This window comes from Ammospiza nelsoni, chromosome 3 (assembly GCF_027579445.1).
Source record: "Ammospiza nelsoni isolate bAmmNel1 chromosome 3, bAmmNel1.pri, whole genome shotgun sequence".
Taxonomy (NCBI): domain Eukaryota; kingdom Metazoa; phylum Chordata; class Aves; order Passeriformes; family Passerellidae; genus Ammospiza; species Ammospiza nelsoni.
The window spans coordinates 108,252,912-108,273,791 of NC_080635.1; the positions used below are offsets into that span (position 1 = coordinate 108,252,912).

The window sequence follows — 20,880 nt, forward strand, 5'->3', positions numbered from 1 at the left end:
ATCCTTTACTCTATGCTTGCATATTTCATTATGTTGCATAAATAATGCAGGTAAATCTGAAAGACACAAAAGCCACATGGCCACAGGTTGGCAGAACAAAGAAGCAGATACAAGAGATTGGGCTTCAGTGCTTGAAGGTGTAAAAGCAGAGTTAGGTTTAGTACTAGACAAAAGTCCACACAATTCCATTGGAAAACTTAGTTACTACAAAAGAAAAGGAACAGAATCAACTTGCCAGTGTTGTTGCACTGAAAAGAAAAATTGTACCACCCCCTTTTCCCATTTCTGGTGTATGAAAGTATTCAGGATATTTAACTGTAAGGGAAAAGAAGTTAAAGAAAATTGGTTCTGATTTGTCTTTGTTCATTCTTGTGACTTTTCTCACTCCTAGTAGGATATCCAACTCCATTTTTTGTTTTTTAGTACGAGAGCAGGATAGCTGTACAGATGTTCTCTTAAATTGGAAAAAAGACAGAACTCAGATTTCTCTAAAACAGAAGAGAACTGGGCTTATATCTAAACAGGTTGATACTGCAATTCCGTGTTTCTTTTTGCATGGGTTTTGGTTAACATGGATTATTCAGAAAGATAGTAGGGTGACAGGAAGACAGGCTTGTGGCAGGTGAGTTTGTGCATGCTCCTGTCTATTCATCCTTCATTTGTTAAGCAAACTGGACAACCTAAGTAAGAAGAATACTCCAAAACCAAGGTACTTTCCTTAATGCTTCGTGCCATCTGCAGTGGGTTTCTTCTGTGTGATATTTTCGTTGACATTATACAAAATAAGGCAGGCCTTTTTCAACTAGAGCAAAAATACACCTTTTATGAAGTTTCAGTCAAGTCACACATCTGTATTTGTATGACTGCTTGATTTTGTTTAGATTGAGACCTAGAATTTAATATTACATACTGTGCTCTGCAGTTTTATAAGTCATAACTAAAAGCATTTTTATGTTGATACTCATAAGTTGGCATTGAGTTACTATTTTGACCATGAAAGAATCCTGGAGAATTGTTTTTATTGGCTTTTCATAAATCATATACAAGGAGTGACTTAATTGTTTATTATGTACAATTTAAGCATAGTAAAGACAGCTCACTAGTTCTTAGGTTACCTACTGCAATTAAATATTGATAAAGGAAAATAACACCTTCCAATATTCTGCAAATCTGTGTCTTTTCCCTCTTGTCATCAATTGTGTAGCTTTCATAAGAGACTAATGAAAGGGGCAATGCTTTTACTGGTACTGGGGGACAGGGGGGAAGCAGCACTTAAATTTTTTCTCTCGGTTATCTCCCTGTGGTTCTGATGAGCTAGGTAAGTCTCACACAGTAGGTTTAAAGGTCACTTCATAGAGTCAGTGCCCTGGCATTTTATGGCCTCCTAATGAGCCGTTGAACGGGAGCTGAGGTAATTAAATACGGTACTCTGGGACAGTGAACGCGGTACTGACTCCGGCTCTCTGATTTTAGGTTCCTCAGAAGACGATGAGGTCATTCAAGAAGGTCTCCTCAGGCTCAGGTCAGTCTTCTCTCCAGCGTCTTACGTGGCTGACTGTGTATCTGTAAAACTGACGGGCTTCAGCACTTCTGTCCCGCTGACCCTCATGAACTAATCACTGGGTGGGATGGGGAAGAACCGCTGATTTTGTCCACAGCTTCAGAGTTCTTGTTGGATGCAGTCGTGAGTGCTCGGCTTCTGTAAGAAAAATAAACAATTACATAAGGAAAGTTTATTTACAATAACCGCATGTCGCATACCTGTCGCAAATGGTGGGAGCTCACGGGTTCGTGTGAGCGCTCCGGGACCATCCCCGCGGCAGGCGCGCCGGTGGGCGCACACACCTCAGTCACGGGCTCAAATTCAAACCCGGTATTGCCGCGCCGCTGCCACACTGGCGCCACGCACCTCCTGCGACTGCGGCGCCTCAGCAGTGCCGTCTGTCCGCCTCCTGCCCGCCCGTCCGTCCCCCTGCCCGTCCATCCCCTTGCCCGCCTGTCCGTCCCCCTGCCCGTCCGTCCGTCCCCCTGCCCGTCCATCCCCTTGCCCGCCTGTCCGTCCCCCTGCCCGTCCGTCTGTCCCCCTGCCCGTCCATCCTGCCCGCCCGTCCGTCCATCCCCCTGCCCGTCCGTCTGTCCCCGTGCCCGTCCATCCTGCCCGCCCGTCCGTCCATCCCCCTGCCCGTCCGTCCGTCCGTCCCCCTGCCCGCCCGTCCGTCCCCCTGCCCGGGCGCCCTCCGTGCCCTCAGGGGCGGCGCATGCGCGGGCCGGGGCGCGGAGCTCCCCGCGGAGCGGCGCTGCGCCCCCGAGGGAAGGACGCGCGTCCCGGGGACACCGCGACCCGCACCGCGCTCCTGCACCGCGATCCCTGCAGCGGTGGGCGGCCTGGGGGGGCGATGGCGGGCGCCGGGGCTTGGCTGTGTGCTGGAGCGGGAGGAGCTGTCCGTGTCAGCGCGGGGCACTTGCCCGTCGGGGAGGATGAGGCTCGCTCAAGCCGCGCTGTCCCGCCTGAGGGGACGGGCTGCAGCGAAAGTGCCCGTGGCGCGGACCCGTCCGCTCATCGTCCAGCGGCTGCCGAACGGGCGGCGAAGCGGTGACACCGGGCCGTGTGGCCGGTCCCTCCGCGGTGGCCAGTGCTCCCTGCGGGGCGTTAGCCCTGTCAGACGGTCTCCCGCGACGACTTCCAAAGCCTCCTTAAATCCCCCGGGAAAGCGGCCGCTATCAGTCGCAAATCCTCAGCTGGGAGACGGTTAATGTACGTGAGACCACATCCTGCACCCGAGGAAGCGCCTCCCGCGTCCTCCCGCGCGGGATCGCAGTAATTGACAGCACCTTCAGTTCCCCGCAAAGCGCCGGCACGCCCGGCAGAGGTGCACGGACGGCAGGGCAGGCAGCGCCGCACCCACGGCCGCCGCTTCTCGTTCCGACAGACCGTGCTCGCAAAGCCCGTGCTTGAAACCGCGCTCCGACCCCACCTCGAGCAGCGGCGCTTGCGAACCCCGGCGGGGGCTGCCCCGTCCCCATGAGGGAGCAGGGCGGGCTCCGGGCATCCGTGGGTGTGACTGCTGAGGAGCGTCGGGGAAGCTAAAAACCCGAGCTGCTGCGGCGGCCGGGAGTGAGGGCGGAGAGGCGCTTTCTGAGCCCTGAAATGCAGTTTGGAAACTGCATTTCCCGAAAAGAGCCGCGGTTCGGGACGGGCGCGGTGCGAAGGCGCCTCCTTAAAGCCTCTAACTTCATACCCGCAGCCGCACGTCGGGCAAATCCCGTCCCTGCTCGATCCGAGCCGTGGCACCACGCAGTTGGGCCGGCGCCGTTTCGGTTTTTTTTATAAAAATAATTACAAATTGCATATTTTCCACTCTTAATGCTGGCGTTTTAAAGAGAGGGAATCAGCCCGACCAGGGGAACTGGCGGTGTCCCGAGCGCGTCCGACCCTGCTCTCGCAAAGGCGCGGGAAGGCACACCGCCACGTCCCCGCCGGGAAGGAGCCGCATTTTCGGGGCAGTGTTAAACAAAAGCCCGGGGGCAAAGCCCGGCTTTGGGCAGGGTTGGGAGGACAGATCCGCCGCCTCCCGGGCCCTGACGGCGGGCTCCCGACTCCCGCCCGGCCCGGCGGAGGCGCAGCGGTGGAAGCGGCCTCGGCTCCCCGGGAGCGGCACGGCCACACCGGGAGCGGGGCCCGGCGGCGGAAAGGGAAAGCGGCTTTGGCGCCCAAAATGTAGGTGAGAGGGTTTTGGCGGGAACAGCTCCGCACCGGCACAGCCTCCCGGCCGCAGGAGCGGCGGGAAAGGCCTCCCTCCGGCCACACATCTAGGAAGAGCCGCTGTCGGTGGAGACCGTGCAGAAAAAACACGACGGGCATCTCATTCGGTGCAGCATCGGCGGGGCGGCGCCGAGCAGAGAGAGGGGGCAGGGGCGCCGCGCCCGCCCCTCCTGCCCCTCCCGCCCGCCCCTCCTGCCCCTCCTGCCCCTCCTGCCCCTCCCTCCCCTCCTGCCCGCCCCTCCTGCCCCTCCCGCCCGCCCCTCCTGCCCCTCCCTCCCCTCCCTCCCCTCCTGCCCGCCCCTCCTGCCCCTCCTGCCCCGCCCGCCCCTCCTGCCCGCCCCTCCTGCCCCTCCCGCCCCTCCTGCCCGCCCCTCCTGCCCCTCCCGCCCCTCCTGCCCGCCCCTCCTGCCCCTCCCTCCCCTCCTGCCCGCCCCTCCTGCCCCTCCCGCCCCTCCCGCCCGCCCCTCCTGCCCCTCCCGCCCCTCCTGCCGCTCCTGCCCCGCCCGCCCGTCGGCGAGCGGCGCTGCCCGTGCTTTGAAATGGGAATGGCAGCAGCACCCCGAGCTCTGCTTTTAAGTGTAAAACACGCGTTTTGTTTCAAACGCACAAATGCGCGCGGCTCCGCCGTTTGTTTTGGATTTTTGTGATTTGTTTTTTCCCCTGTTTTCTTTTTCCCTCTTTTTTTTTTTTTTTTTTTTTTTTTTTTGAGATGGGGTCTTTTTTGAGAAGGCGAGTAGTATTGTAGTATTTTCGGGGAGGGGGGTTGTGCGGTTTTTGCCTTGTTTTGGTTTTGTTTAGGGGACTAGAAGAAAGCAAAGTTAGGACTTTAAAAGCTTTAGGAAGGTGACAAATAGGAAATCCAACACCACTGGTTTTGGTTACATAGTTTCAGGCGAGCTCTTGCTGTGCATGTGGGAAGACAATGATTCCAGCTTCCTATAATTGTTTTTTCCAAAATTAGCATCTGTTTAGCGAAATGTAAGGATAGAAGTTGACTAAAAAAAGAAAAAGTAAACTATTACTATGAAACTAATTTTTTCCACGAACTGGCTTGTTCTGTAGGGTTTTCTTACCTCTTCCCTCCTCCTTTCAGAATGAATTTTGGAAGGGTGTTGGTTGGGGTTCCTTTTATTTCTTTTTAATTTTTTTTTTTCTTTTACCCGGAGAGTTCCCAGCTGGCAACAGCTCTCTACCTTCCACAAAACTTGAAAGGCTGATGTCCCTTGCAGGAAATGAATGAGTCGATAACATCTGACACCAGTGACCAGTCCAGTGACCCCAACCTTAATTCCACTAATACTGGAGGCCTGAAAATCTCCGTAAAGACACATTGCAAATCCCAACCCCCCTTCCATTTTACAAAATCTGCACTTATTTTGCAACCTAAGAAAAACTTTGTAACCAATATATTTACATTCATTTATTTACGTGGTTTAGTAGTCGTTCATTTATTCATCGAAGAACATATAGTGAATTTTCTTTTCAATGAAATTTGCTAACAAGACATTTTGTCCATTTAATGAACTCAATCAACTCGTTTGTGTCTTTTAAACCAATATTCTAGCCTCTAAGGATTTTTTTTTTTTTTTTAATTCCGAATACCGGTAAATTAAACCGATCTTTTAAAATAAAGACTTAAAAAACTTTATTAAACCGGTATTTTCTTTCTTTTCGAGGGGCAGGGGGATCTTGTATTTTATTAAAGTGCCATTCTGCTACATAGTAGATATGTAATCTTGGGCAGTTCAAGTAAGAGGTGTAAGGATTGTTTTCTTCCGGTAACCTTAATTTCTTGTTCATAACTGAGGTTTCGCGTTTATTAAAATCGTGTACAAGCATTATATATTACATATCGTCCGGGTCATAAGAACCAAACATATAAAATTACTGGCGATTTATTTTGCAAAATAATCGCTGTTGTAAGGGGGAAAGGGAGGTTATGAGCCAAAAGCAGCGGTATGTAGCACGAATGCGTAAGGCAGGTCAGTGTAGGAAGTCGACCTGACTGTTGAAATAACCTATAGGAAATTTACGGTTGAAGACTGCAAAGGAATTTCAGGATTTAAAGCTTCTGCTCCACTTGTCAGGGTGCTTGTATTTGTACACTCTTGACCACCCTCGCTTCTTTCTTGCCGGCGATCACACGGAGCCTCCACCTTGGTGTTTCACACAGGAATGAGGCGCTGGCAGGGGAATTGACGCTTTCCTGAAAGGCAACAAAAGGAGTAAACAGGCCCATGGGGGCAAAGGCGTTCCCCTTAATTGGGCAGACTGATCGACGCCACTTCCCAAACAACAGCAAGTGCTTTGCAAATGCATAAGCCCCTTGCATTGAGGTTCTGCACGGATCGGTTTGTTGCCTTGGCTTTTGTTTGTGTGTCCTTGGGATAAGAGAGGATGCTGGGGAGGAGGGGGGAGGTTAAAAAGAAAGTCGGAGTCCTGGTTTTTACAAGGTATGGGCAACGTTTAAAGCACATATCTATATATATACGTATATATGCATGTATCTATATGTATAAATACCGCATGGAAAGACAGGTTAATGCGAGTAGGTGGTGATGAGGACAGAATACTTTAATCTGTAACTTTAAATGAGATGGGCAGGTGGAAAAATAAAACTAATTCTCCCCTGTTTGTTTTTCACGTTTCTAAAGTATTATTTTACAAGCGTTTGGCCGTGCGTAGAGCAGCAGGAAGGGCAGGGCCAGAGCCGTGTACCTGTGAGCGCGGAAGGGGAGTTCTCTTGCAAAGGGACTGTTACCAAGCCCGTTACACATCACACATTTCTTCTCCGAATCGGATCCCCCTCCCGCTGGCAGTGAAGACTTAAACCAGCAGTGCCTGGTCACCGCTATTTCTCCCCTCTTTGTCCTCTTCCCCCGAGGCTTTTTTTTTTTTTTTCTGCCCTCTTCTCCAGTAAATCCCTCTCTCTGTCAGTCCTCTCCCAACTGCTGATTGAGGTTCACTCCAATTCTCGGCTTGAAAACTGGGCTCTTATTTAGGAAGTCATTAATCACATCCCCTCCCCCGGAAAGAGATGGCGGAGAAACCTGTGAAGTACAATTCCTCGCCCCATCCCCCCTCCAGAAATGTTGTGAAACGCTAGATCTCCGCACATTCTGGGGCATATTAAGGTGATACCGCGTTTCCGGCGCGCTTCTCATTTGAATGCGAAATTAGTCACGATTCAGTTGCGCATCTGCCCGCGCTGTGCGCACGGGGTGCCACAGATGCCTGCGGGCGCTCGCTGTGCGTGTGTGCACACGCGTGTGACCCTCTTCTGTATGTGTGCACACGCGTGTGACCCTGTTCTGTGTGTGTACACACGTGTGACCCTGTTCTGTGTGTGCACACACGTGTGTCCCCGGTCCGTGTCTGCACACGCGTGTGACCCTGTTCTGTATGTGTGCACACGTGTGTCCCCGGTCCGTGTCTGCACACGCGTGTGTCCCCTGTCTGTGTCTGCAGACACATATGTCCCCGCTCTATGTCTGCACACACGTGTGTCCCCGGTCCATGTCTGCACACACGTGTGTCCCCGGTCCATATCTGCACACGCGTGTGTCCCCGGTCCGTGTGTGCACACACGTGTGTGCCTGGTCCTTGTCTGCACACGTGTATCCCTGTTCCGTGTCTGCACACACGTGTGTCCCCCGTCTGTGTCTGCACACACATGTGACCCAGCTCTATGTCAGCACAGACGTTTGTCCCTGTTCCGTGTGTCCCCGGTCCGTGTCTGCACACGCGTGTGACCCCGCTCTATGTCCGCGCACACGCGTGACCCCGATCCCTGTCCGCACACACGCGTGTCCCCGTTCCATGTCCGCACACACGTGTGACCCCGTTCCATGTCCGCACACACGCGTGTCCCCGTGCGGGAGCATCCCGCCTCCGTGCGCGGATCCCGCCTGCGCTGGGCACGGACACCCCACATCTCCCCCGCACGGCCGCCCCTGCGTGCAGCTGTTGTTCACTGGGCCGTATCTAGAAACACACGGACCTTCCTACGGATTTCTGCACGCACGGGAGGGCAGAAACCCCAGAATAATACGTCATCTCGATTTCCCGTAAAGAAGCGTGCAGATTAGCTGTCCGAAAAGGAAGGGGAGGAAAAAAAAAAAAAAGCGCCGCGTTGGAAATTTCTTGTTCATTCATAAATTATTTTGGTGTGTCAGGCTACTTGAAATGGCGATTGGCTGCTCCTGCCTGCTACCAACCCCTTAAGGATCCGATGCGAAATTAGTAGCAAGAAAGCATGTAATTGACCGAGTCACGTGTGCGCAGGGGGCCAGAAACGGAGCAGAGAGACGGGGAAAAATCAAAAGAGGGAAAGCACATTAGACCATGCGAGCTAAATTTGCGATCGTTCAAAATCAGGATGTTAGATTAATGCAGAAGACCACTTCGATCCACAGGGAAAGTTTTCATCTCACGAGTTTGGAGCAGAGGGCCCGTGGGGCAACATGGCCGAAGGTTAATTTTCTTTTTCTATTGTTTTACTATGATTTTCGCTCGCTCGCTCGCTCTCTCCCCCTCTCCCCCCCTCCCCCCACCCTTTTTTAACCCAACTATGCATTACCCTTTTTTAGCAGCTCGCGCAAGGGGGCTTTCTCCAAACCCATTGTTACCCAGCTCAGAAACTGTTCCGTACCGCCCACACCGATTCACAACTTGAAAAGCTTTCAGGGGGCTATTGTTTGAATTGTTCCTGTTTGATTAAGCACAGTTGCAGTGGTGGGATGAGAAAACGGCCGTACACCTGTCCCAACTTTAATCGAAAGTTTATTCCAAGGAGGGATGGATACACGGTGGAAAATAGTGGTTTCGGCGCTGCATGTGCAATAAGCAGTTGTGCAATCTACCCAATTTTGCTCATTCTCTCTCCTCCACCCCTCCTCGGCCGGCCTCCCCCCTCGCCCCCCCGGTCCTGCGCCTTGCGAGGAGAGACTAATTGGGCTGAGAATTTCTGTTGAGAAATGGGATCGGTCTTAAACCAGCAATATTCAAGTAAAGTATCGCGTTCCGTGCTGTAATGTGGCTGAAAGATGGAGTTAAATGGAAAAATACACGTATGTACAGAAACGTGGGCTGCCCTGGGCTCGGAGAGAGGGAGAGCCTCCGTGCGCAGTGTTTCCTCTCTGTAACCTCCGGTGATTTAATTTTTTTACGTATTTTGGGGAGAAGGTTGTTTATTTTAGGATTTAGGAAAAATACGCACTTTTCACCGTTTGCTTTTTGATTTTGTTTTGTTCGCCCCCCCCCCCCTTTTTTTTTTTTTTTATTTTTTTACCCCGTTCAGTTTGTAGTAACCCCTTTATACAGCGGCAAAAGGATGTTACCAGAATTTAACTCTTTGCTTTGCATCTTGTCCCTCTCTTCCCTCTTTTTCTCCCCCCTTCCCCCCCACACCCCCCGCCTTTCCCTCTACCTCAGCAGGGGCGAGTAAAGGTGGAGACGAGCCCGGGAAGTTGCCGGAGCAGGAGGAAGAAGAGGAATCCCAGGTTTTGCACGGGACCGGCCATTGCAAATGGTTCAATGTGAGAATGGGATTCGGGTTCATCTCCATGAGCAATCGAGAGGGAAGCCCCTTGGAGTCTCCAGTTGATGTCTTTGTACACCAAGTAAGACCCGTTTTTGTCTTCCATCTCAGCCTGCCACATTTGGTTGAGCTCAGTGGGGCCCCGGTTTTATGTGAAGAGAAGTAACCTATTTTTTTCTCGGTGTTTAGGTACATTTGTAGTTAAAGAGTTGCCTTAGGTAGTGGTTTTGTTGGCAGTGTACAATTTGAGTAAATAAGGTCGTTAGATTGTGCTTGGTCTCTGTGGCTGGTGATTTGTGCGAGGGTATAATGTTTCTTCGTATCTTCCTCCTTGGCTGGAAAAAGTCTCCTGTGGTTTTTATTTATTTTCAAATGTCACACTTTTTAACAAGGTTTATCATTTGTCACCAGACTGATCAGAAGCAGATATGCCTTTCCTTGGAAACTGTTTAAAATTAAGCTGGGAAAAGGATAAATAAATGTCGGGTTTCATTCAGATAACATTTGAGTACAGTTTTAAACGGCTTACTTGTAAACCTCGAATTACTTTTTAAAAGCTCATCTGAGATTAGTTAGTGAAATTAAGACGTAATTATAGTGTTATTTTGCAGTAATTCAGACCTGAGAGTGTCCCTGTGGTGATACTCTGAAGCGTGTACGTGGTTTGGTTGGTTGGCTTTTAATTATTTCTTTCTAGGGAATAAAAAAAAGAGTAATTATAAAATATTCAGACCAAAAGCAGTGTCTCTGTAAGGCTGTTGGGGAGACAAAGGGTGTAGGGTCCATGGTTTTAATTTTAAGCAGCATAGTTGGTTTTGTGTTTTGAACGTGGAAACTGGTATGAATGCCTTCATGATAAACGAGTTACAGATGCAAAATCGGTATGAAATAATAAGGGAACTTCTTCTGAGACCTGTACTGTGGTTTGTAAAGAAGATCTTCCCGGGTTCTTCTGTAAGTCTCCAGTTGCAACAGTGCTATTTTGAATTTCACCCATCTCCTCTGTGATCAGGGAAGAGGAGAGCTCTCAGGTAGAGAGACCATTTTGGGCTTGGCTAGGGCCATGTTAGGGAGGCAAAAGGCATCTTTTTCCACTTTTTACGTGGCTGTCCGTTTGCTGTGACGTCTGCAATGACGGTGAAGGGGCTGTTCGTGGTTATAGAGTGACTCCCTTCTAATTGTGCGTTTGGTGGCCCGGCTTTATTCTCCAGTAAGTTTATCAGGCTTTTTAAAATCATACACCTTTGATTAGGTTAGTGAAAAGGTGGCTGAAACTTCTGCAGAATGTGCTGCTGTGGCAGGGTGGGGTGGATTTCTGTCCTAGTGCCTTACACACACGTGCCCTTGCACCTCCAATACAGCTGCTTGCATTTGGAATTATGTACAAAGCACAGAATCCAGTAGTGAACTCACTAAATTCCTACACTTCCTGCTTTGTGCTGCCATAAAAACTGCCCCCTCTTTGCTGCTGCTTTTTCTCTTTAGAACTGAATGAATGAAACACTTATCAAAGAAGGAGCAGTCTTCCTCCTTTTCCCCTTTTCTTCCCTTCTTTGTATCTTAAGTCACGAAGTTGCTCTTTACAGTTCTATAAATTTACTTTAAAGATAAAACTCCCTCTTTCTTAATGTAATTTTGTGTTAATGTATGTAAATTTTTTGCTTCTTGAATTGTAGAAGACAAATATTTAAAACATAGCAGTGCTGTTAATAAAAAACACATTTGGAAACAAAGATATTCTTAGAGCTATGGAAATAGAGAAGTATTGAACTGCATGATAACCTGATACATTTAAGTAATACTAGACAAGGTTTTCAGTTTCATAATGGAAAGTAGTCATAGAAAATAATAAAGTAGTTGTAAATTTGAAGGTCTCTATTGAGTTGTGTTCCCTAAAGGAAGGGAAGAGAAGGAAACGTTAGACAAGTTTGTTTATTACAGTTTAATAATCTACAATTTATCCATACCCTTGGGTTTCTAAGACAATCACAGTGTAAAATGCAGTGAAAAATACCATGTTTCCTTGCATGTTAACTGTGTGTCTCTGTCATTTTGAGCTTACTTACAGATATGTCTTACTGAGTGAAGTTATTATTAGTATTTTGCAATGAATTGCTCTTGCAGCAAAGTATGTTACTCATCATTTTCATTCTGATGAAATCTAAGGTGTGTATATATAAACTTCATGGTGACATGAATCTTCTTTCTATCAGTTTTCTGTGTAGTGTAACAGGGAGAACTACTACCTGTTGTATTTCAGAGTACATTTTAGATAATTGTTATTGTTATGTACAATGCTTTGTTAGCTAACTAGCTGACCAGTTCTAGCAGTAGCAGCCAGAGCATAAAAATGTCTTTAATTCTGTAATGTTATTTAATGCTCCTGCTTGTACAACAGTCTGTTGCCTGAGCAGTGGTTGGACCCTATTCCTATTAGTTTCTTTAATTTGAAAAAAATTTGCCACGTGAAGGGTCCTTTTCAAGGCAAAGATGTTAGTTTATTAATCTGTTGAAACAAAACCCTACTGTTCAAAACTGCTTTGAAGATACTTCATCATTGAAGTGTGTGCAGGTAGTGTTGCATGCATTCATTCGCTCTTTCTGCAGTGTTTGTAGCCAATAGTATAGTTTTATAGAATTAAGCAGTGTGAACAAGGGAGAAAAGCTTCTAGTTTACTTAGTTCTAAGTCCTCTCAAAGCTAGCTTGAACCCAACAACAGCGTTTTTACTTTCTTATCTTACCCTTTTTTGGTGAGGTTATGCCCAGTTTCTGAGATCTTGCTATGAGCAAAAACTTACAGTATGTCAAGTCAAAATTCCTGTAATAGTTTAAGCTCATTATACCTAGACTTTTGAGCTTGCAATAAATAATTTTCCTTTCTTCTTGGAGTTCCCCCTTAGCTATGTGTGAGTTATAGTCACATTTTTCTAAAGTCAGTGCTTTGCTAATTGTATATATTGATATATTTTTAGAGGACCATGCTTTTGTTTGGACTTCTCTTCCCCTTCACCCAGCGAAAGTCCTATTCACAAAACAGCTGCAGTATTGAGTTTTTAACCCTGCCTTTTAAGTCCTTCCTTTGGTGTTAATCATTTCGATTGATCTCCTCTGAACTACCTTCAGACTGTTGTTACCCTTCTGGTAATGAAGTACCTCGAGCTGGATGCATTATTTAAGGTAGAAACACGTCAGCCATTATATATGTGCATCTGTGTGTCTACAGTGTAATTTGGTACACTTACACACGTCCAGTCTTTTCCTTTTTAGCTCTATTCTGATGCAGCTTAAATCTTTAAGTCTTGTGTTTGAGTCAATCAGGGTCATATACAAATTATGAGCCCTATAAACAATTTGATTTTTTGGAACAGAAGCCACGTTCACTGCAGCAATGTGCCAAGTCAACTCTGTTTCTTCTCAAAAAAAAAATGGAAGAGTAGCAATGATAGTCCTTTGTAACCTTTTTAAATCCAAGGGCTGTGCACCTTACTGGAATGAATAATACAGCTTGTTTCTCTTTTGTGATGTGAATTCTGGACCTAGTTATGTGTGAGTGGCTCTTACTAAATTTTAGAAGATCTATTTGTCAAAGGGTAAAGCAGACTGGAGAGGTGAAGCGAGGGAAACCTTTTGTGGTGCACATGAATAAAGGTCTTCAGTGCAAGGAACTCAGAAGAGCTGAAGTTCTCATAGAATCAGAAAAGGATGATGTTTGTTACATTTTTTTTTGCACATTCAAAATTAGACAACTTAAATATATACTAGTTCTTTTGGATGCTGGCAGTAAGGCAAAAATGCTGTTTATTCTTTTTCACACACACTTTGTACAGACTAAGTTAGAAACAAATCTTTTATTCCTTTGCTTAGTGTGAAGCACAGATGTTAAAGATGATCATGAGCTGTAGGGTGTTGAATGTAAACAGATGCAATTAAATGTATGGTTGTGAGTATTGAGGGTTAAGAATTTATGTCTGTTTCTCAATAATGTGTTTTTTCAGGATGGAATGGATTGTTCAGTTTAGATGGAGTTTGTTGGGACCTGGCTCTGTAGTCCAAAATTCTTACCACACTAAGGGATTGATACAATATTTCTGAACCGGGACCTTAAACACAATCATTCTTTGGGATCCTTTTTTATGAGATAGGGAGAGGAAGGAAGGGAGGAACAGCATGTAGGAGCTGGTGTATTTTGTCTTCTCATTAAAAGGAACATAGTTGGCTTGAAAATTTTCACTTTCATCTGGACTTTCTTACTATTACTGCAAAATTTGATTAAAATGGAGAAAACACCTTTTTCTTGCATTGAGTCCTTTTATACTGTACTATCATTTGTGTATTATAAAGGTTGCTCTTACTGTTTCAAGTACCTATAACTAAAGAAGGAGGAAAAATTATTGTGACTATTTTGACTATAAACAGAAGAATAAATGGAAAATGAGACATATAAGCAGCATCTGAACAGTCTTTTCCCTTAATGTGACCAACTGTTCTTTTCAAGGATGAATCAGATGTGTGTTCCTTGAATTCCTAGTTTTTAGGCGCAGCTGAACTACTTTTTCTATGACAGAGTAGGGCATGACATTGTACACTCAATGCTGACTTTCTTACATTGTGAGCACTTGTGATCTTGTGCTTTTTCAAGGATGCATTCATTCTTTCATCTAGCATACCTTTCTCATTTGTTTCATTGGGGGCTTTTAAAAACTACTTAATTGCTCAGGATAACTGGAAGTGCTGGGCAAGCAAGTGGGATCAGTATTTCATTGCTCCTATGTCTAATATGACATAGGTGTGCCTGTTTGGGGTATAGAAATCCCCAGGCAGAATATGCTGCTACAGAATTGTCGTCTTTGACTTCTGCTGGGGACCAGGCAAGCCCAGTCCTAATCAAAACAAAAGTGGCCAGCAGGATCTGGGGAGGGAGGCTGAGGAAGGAAGTGTGTCTGCAGCGTGGGGAGGATCCAGCAGGGATCAGCCACGGGTGTCAGAGTCTGCTCAGCAGCCTCAGCGCTGAGTGCAGTGTCCAAATGGGATGGAGCTGCTGGAGAGCCAGCCAGGCTTTGGCACTCACCAGCTGGGCTGCAGCATGCACAGAAATGATGGGGACCACTGATTGTGCTGTGGAGTGCTACAGCAGTTTGGGATTTTTTTTTTTTAATTTTGAAAAATTTGTTTTGGCTACTAGTTATTGTATGAGTTAGCATAGTGTATGGACACATATACTTCACTGACAGCTTGATGGTTTAAGATGGTTGTCTGAAGAAACTTGTAATTTGGTTATTTGAGTTATGCACCTGCCATCTTCTTAATCTTCCACATTTCATCTATTTACATCTATCCCCAATGCTGTAGTAAATTGTTATTAGTAAACCTATATAGTGTTTAAGTGAATGGCAGCACCATTAAACCCAAGTGGTGTTCAATCAGATCAGACTTGGCTGAAGAGTTTTAAAACTTGCATGTTGACAAGTAGAAATCCCAAGTGGCCCAAAGGCAGAGGGTTTCAGTGGGACAACTTTGTTTTAAGAGATGTTTCCCTCTTTGGCAGAGCAGTGAATGCACCCTTTCCAGAGCAGGCTATCCTCCTTTTCTCCAAGACTGAGGAAGTTGTGCACAGGAGTTGGGATACTGGAAGGAAGAGGATATTTTGTCTGGGGCACAAACATAAGATATCAAAGCAGATGTATGAACCAAAGCTAAAAGGAAATGAATTGTCAAATTGGGAAAAATGTTGTTATTGTTGCTTGTTCTGGTTTGCAACTACATTACCAAGGTAGTAAGTACATTTAGAACCATCCAGAGCTTTGTTTCACAAAGTATACTCCCATGTAAATATTGTTTGATTCATCTTCCTTAAGCAACCCATTGCAGTAAAGGCCTGCCATATTCCCTCACTAATTATCAACAGAAGCAAAATTAGGCCCACCAGTTTCTACAAAGGTGTATAAAAGTGACTGTGAAAGTATCATTTAAGAATGATAGGAACTAAAAACTAAAGACCATTTATGATGCTTTTTAAAACCAACACAAATAAATAAGGATGTACTGTTTAAATTTTTAATTCCCTGTATGTAGGAGTGCTTTTTTGCCTTTTTAAAAACCAGCTGAAAGTAACCAGGAATGTCAGAGAGGTATTGTGTGATGCTTGGCTCTTTTTAAAGGACAGTTCTTCAGGACTGATTTGGACTGGCTTTTGCCTGATGGATAGCACTGGTAAAAGCAGTGAATCCTTAAATTGCTTTTACATCAGCAGAGTATCACTGAACACCTCTGCATGGAAGGTGGGGAAGTGCATCTAATTGCTTAAGCCTATTCAGCTGAAGAAACTGGTGTCCATGCTTTTCCTCAGGTTAGTCTGGCTGGTTCTGACTTAAAATGGAGCAGGGGGTTAACTAGAGAAATAGCTAAAGGGAATTCCACATCTCACTCCAGAGATGGCTTGGCTGCTGGTGGAGCAGCTGTGGACCTTGCTGCAGACCTCACAGCCTGCTGTGTCATGGAAAACTGGCACTGAATTTGATTTTTTCTGACCATGCAAAGCTGTATCATGCAGCAGGTTCAGCAGCTGCTCTGCAAGCAGCTGAACAAGGCTTTGCAGTAGCAGTGTGGGTGAATAGGTGGAGGTTTAAACTCCTACAGCCACCCTTCTCAGTGGGAATCCTACAGGGATGACTTTTCCTTTTGGCAGCAGTGCAGCTGCCTCAGGAAGATTCAAGAGCTTTTGCATCACTCTTCATGTTGGACTAGGATAAATGCTTGTGGGGCTGCATTGCAGACTCATCTGGGGAAGTGTTCAGGTTTGTATCTGATTTTTGTATCATTTTTCATAGCAGAGAATCCCTATGATCCCCACAAATAGGGGTGGGCAGTGTTGGCACCGTGGGAGGGTGGCCAAGGGTGCAAGCAAGGAGCAGCCAGGGTGAGGTGGAGGAATTGGAGCAAAGAGTTGGAAGCTGCTGTCACAGGAATGTGATGAATGGAGCTGCAGCCTCCTGGTGCAAAATAGCTGAGTTCTTGTGTTGCCACCTTCAGCTGAGGATGGAGACACAACGAAAGTGATAATGATTTTTCAAGGAAAAGGGCATTTGAGGGTATTGGCATGAGAGTACAAGCATCTGAGCTCTCTTTGGAAGTGAAATCAGTCACTTGATTTCAGCAATCTTTTTGTCACACTTCAGTTTTCCAGTTTCTCTTTTTCTTGTTTGGAGATTGCGGTTCAGTGGTGGCACTGAAATATATTGATTGCAGATTTTAAAAAGCACTATTTATGAGGCAGATAAAAATCAGGGAACCCTTGATACATGTAAATAATATGGGGGCTTTTTCTTCTACTGAACTGAAATAAGCATGTTTACAGGGCATATACATAATAATTTGGATAGAACTTTTTAGCAGATAGGTGAGGTCTTAGTGAAATTAGTTGATAATCTGGAAAGTACAGCTACTTAATTACTCCATGTGTATGGAATTTCAACTTAGAAAATTAAGTACATCAAAGCATTTGAGATTATTTGTCTGAGTTTTTAGAATATTCTTATTCTATTATCAGAGCAGGAGCCAAGAAAATCACACAGTTTCTATTTCAAAATTCTGATCTGGTGCTAGAATTGCATTTTTTGGAAGGAAGAAGGCTGAAAAGTTTAGATTCATTTTTTAGCATCATAAGATAATATTTTCACTGATTAAAGTTGTTTAATGCATAAAATCTGAGTAAAGGCATATGTAATCAATATTTGAAGTGTATGAATTTATCTACAAAATCAAAGTAATATTTCATGACTATTACAGATCTTGTGCACTCTCAGAAAATGCTAATGTTATTATTACATTCATAAATGTGTAATTCTCATCAATTTAGCTGATAGTGGCTTTCCCATCAAAGATAATCTGTTCCCAGAGAGGCCTTCTTTAAATTAGCCATGCTAATTTATAGGCAGTGCTGAGAGAATTTCTTTTTCTTGATTGTTTTTATTACAGTGCCACATGAGGTTACTTTAACAATTGTGTTACAACTCTCTGTTTATGGTCATATAAATACATGGCCCAAAATAAACCCTGGTCTGAGACTGAGAGTAAAAGTGATAGCCATTGTGTTCCTTAACAAGACCAGAATAAGCATAATTTCATATTTTTTTCAAAGTATAGGTGTCTTTAAAATTCCTAAATTGTGCACATGGGCTATAATTTAAAAAATAGTTTATTTAATTTTACAACTGTGTTTTGCAAGGTGATAATCAAAACCTTGGTTAGTTTTATGAGCCATTTGTAATAATACAATCTTAGGGGAAATAAGGGGGTTTAAAAAGCCTCTGCTGACCATGTGTAATAATTTATGAATATTCTTAGACTCGTTGTACTGGAAATGCTAGAAATATATAAAAGTAGTAGTATCAAACATACCTAATAGACCCAAGCTGACTTCTCTAGATGTTGGATTAGACCCCAAACTGCATCCTGTATTTAAAATATATATTATCTCACCCAGTTTAGCTACCTGGTCTAAGACATGCAGATTGTACATCCTGAGAATCAGTCATTTTTGACATAAAGTGGAATAAAATCCAAGAATTATTCACAAACCTGTTTGCTGCCCTCTTCCCCAGATATTAAACACAATTAAGCACCTCTTCCTTAATGCAATGAAATTATGACATCCCTTCCCTTCTTGTTGATTATAGACCTGGTGGGCCCAATTCTGCTCAGTATTCTCTCGTGAATACAGGTCCTACTGACCTGTAAAAGTTACAAGTGGATGTTAAGACTCTTACATGAATGTTTTTACTGAAACTCTGTGGTTCACAGGCTTTTGTTTTCATAAGGCTGTAAGTGTGCATTTTGTGCTCAAAAACGATCTGAGCTGTTCCTGTACAGTGCCTGAAATGTAGGGTTGTAAACAGGATTTGGGTTACTGTTGCATAATTAAAAGTTGACTAAAAGTGATACAACTTGTTGAGTTCATGCACACATACTATGTTATGTATGTAATTTGTATATACTTTTCACAGTATGCTCCTTCTTTCCTACTGTGAGCGTGTAATATTTAATGTCTCACCTAAATTCACCTGGCCACGCATCTACCAGTCTGCTCTGATGCTAAGGTATAATATAATAATAATATGATAATGTGGTTTTTTTACATCTTCCTGTTGAAAAATTGCTCAGTCCCAAATAAGTTCCTCACAGTAGGAGAAAGTGGGAGAAGTATGTGAAATATTCCTAGTGTGGGAAAGGATCCACAGTGTGGGCACAGCAGGTTCTGTTGGAGGTGAGTGCAGTTCATCCTTGCAGTGAAAGTGCCTTTGGGGTGTTGAACAGTTTCTGAGCCCCATGCAGGGCCTCTGATTTCTGGCAGGGCTGATGATGGGATGCAGTAGGTATTGGCAAATTTTTTTGAAAACCTTGTAACTTGCAGTATTGCATATCTGTGTTGGCGAGGGGGAGGATGGGAGTCGTGCTGGATGGATCCTTTAGGATCTGTCTTCTTCCCAGGCCCTAGTATTAGGGATGCAGAGATACTACTGAGAGACAAGGGAGAGCAGAGATACTACTGAGAGACAAGGGAGAGGAGAGATACTACTGAGAGAAGGGGGAGCAGAGATACTACTGAGAGAAGGGGGAGCAGAGATACTACTGAGAGACAGGGAGAGCAGAGATACTACTGAGAGACAAGGGAGAGCAGAGATACTACTGAGAGACAAGGGAGAGCAGAGATACTACTGAGAGACAAGGGAGAGGAGAGATACTACTGAGAGAAGGGGGAGCAGAGATACTACTGAGAGAAGGGGGAGCAGAGATACTACTGAGAGAAGGGAGAGCAGAGATACTACTGAGAGACAGGGAGAGCAGAGATACTACTGAGAGACAAGGGAGAGCAGAGATACTACTGAGAGAAGGGGGAGCAGAGATACTACTGAGAAACAAGGGAGAGCAGAGATACTACTGAGAGACAGGGAGAGCAGAGATACTACTGAGAGACAAGGGAGAGCAGAGATACTACTGAGAGAAGGGGGAGCAGAGATACTACTGAGAAACAAGGGAGAGCAGAGATACTACTGAGAGACAAGGGAGAGCAGAGATACTACTGAGAGAAGGGGGAGCAGAGATACTACTGAGAGACAAGGGAGAGCAGAGATACTGCTGAGAGACAGGGAGAGCAGAGATACTACTGAGAGACAAGGGAGAGCAGAGATACTACTGAGAGACAGGGAGAGCAGAGATACTACTGAGAGACAAGGGAGAGCAGAGATACTACTGAGAGACAGGGAGAGCAGAGATACTACTCAGAGACAAGGGAGAGCACGGCCTGTGGGGAGGAGGAAGCAGCTGAACCTTCTGCTCAGACAGGAGCAGGTGGACAGTTCATGGATTTGGAGGCATTGTATAATCCTCAAATATTTGTAAATGCAGTTAGTCAAAAAGTTTCCATCTCACCACAGTCCTCAATGGGTCTCCACTGCAGTGAATACATTCTCCTTTGGCTGTGCCAAATCTGCTTTGTTTGCCTGCTTTGCTGTTAGGTTTTGGAGGTTTGTGTGCCTGTGTGTGTGTGTCAATTAAAGAAGCACGTTGCATTTGTAAAAATAGCTGTTTTACATGAGTAAAAATCACGTTTGTTCAATGTTTTCATGTAGCATGTTTTGCAGAAACTTTTTCAGTGGGTGGGAAATGTGGGGTGGAAGTGAACCCTGTAAGGAATGTGTGGTTTCTTGTGTAGGGGTCTGGGTGGGTCTGGCATGCAGGCTGATCTAAGGGCATCCTGTTTGTTGTGTGTGATTCTGGTTTAGAAACTACTGCAACTTGGGGAAAAAAAAGATGAAATAATTTCTACTGAAATAATTTATTCTGGATGTGAAGCAGATGCATTAATAAACCAATAAACTCTTAATTTCTCATACTTTAGAGAACTTTACATGTCATCATTGACTTTACAGCACTAGGCACAAAGAGAGGACTGTGGGATTGAACTGTAGAGGATAAGAGAGCTAAACATTTTAAAGGTCCATTGTTAAGATGAAAACGAAATTCAAAATTTTTAGGCAGAAATATAGTAGATAAAAGACAAGATAATTTTATCTGAAGATAAAATTTTTGCTTAGACTTGGAGGAATAGGATTTTGTTAGTGTTAGTTCCTGCTTTTGCAAACACTAAATGGAGCAGTAATTACCACATCTTTCACTAAGGAATGCTTAATTATCCTGGACTATAGTCTATTATCTACACTAAGAAAGTAGGTTATCAGATTCTCCTCTTAGCAATGCCTTCTCTTCCTCAAGAATCAAAAAAAGAAGTTTACAATATTCCAAAATACATTCAATTTTATTTGAAAATGTTTAAAATTATATAGATTCAAGACACTGATTGGGAAAGTCCCTTTAAATTTGATCTGTGCCTACATTGTCTTCAGAAGAAATTCTTAAAGATTTCTATAAAAAATAAAAATGCATATTCCCTTTTATATGTATTTACATTTAGTAACTACATTTTTCAAGAACGTGGATGCTTTTTAAATTAATTTGCAGTCTGCTTTGAGCAACATCTTTTTATGTTTGATAACGTAATTGGTAGATCCAGATTCCCTG

At 44.9% G+C, this 20,880-nt stretch overlaps 1 protein-coding gene across 2 annotated transcripts in view; it reads left to right on the top strand.

The window, feature by feature from the left end:
- Nucleotides 1-1,488: 1,488 nt before the first annotated feature.
- LIN28B (lin-28 homolog B) overlaps nucleotides 1,489-20,880 on the top strand; it is an 86,618-nt gene continuing 67,226 nt past the window's right edge. Inside the window, exons 1-2 of one of the 2 annotated variants that reach the window (XM_059469193.1) lie at nucleotides 1,489-1,522; nucleotides 9,197-9,384. In XM_059469193.1, the coding sequence (XP_059325176.1) occupies nucleotides 1,489-1,522; nucleotides 9,197-9,384 (222 nt within the window). Of the gene's footprint in view, nucleotides 1,523-8,834; nucleotides 8,914-9,196; nucleotides 9,385-20,880 lie in introns of those variants that run through there. The other variant, XM_059469192.1, reaches the window with a different exon arrangement.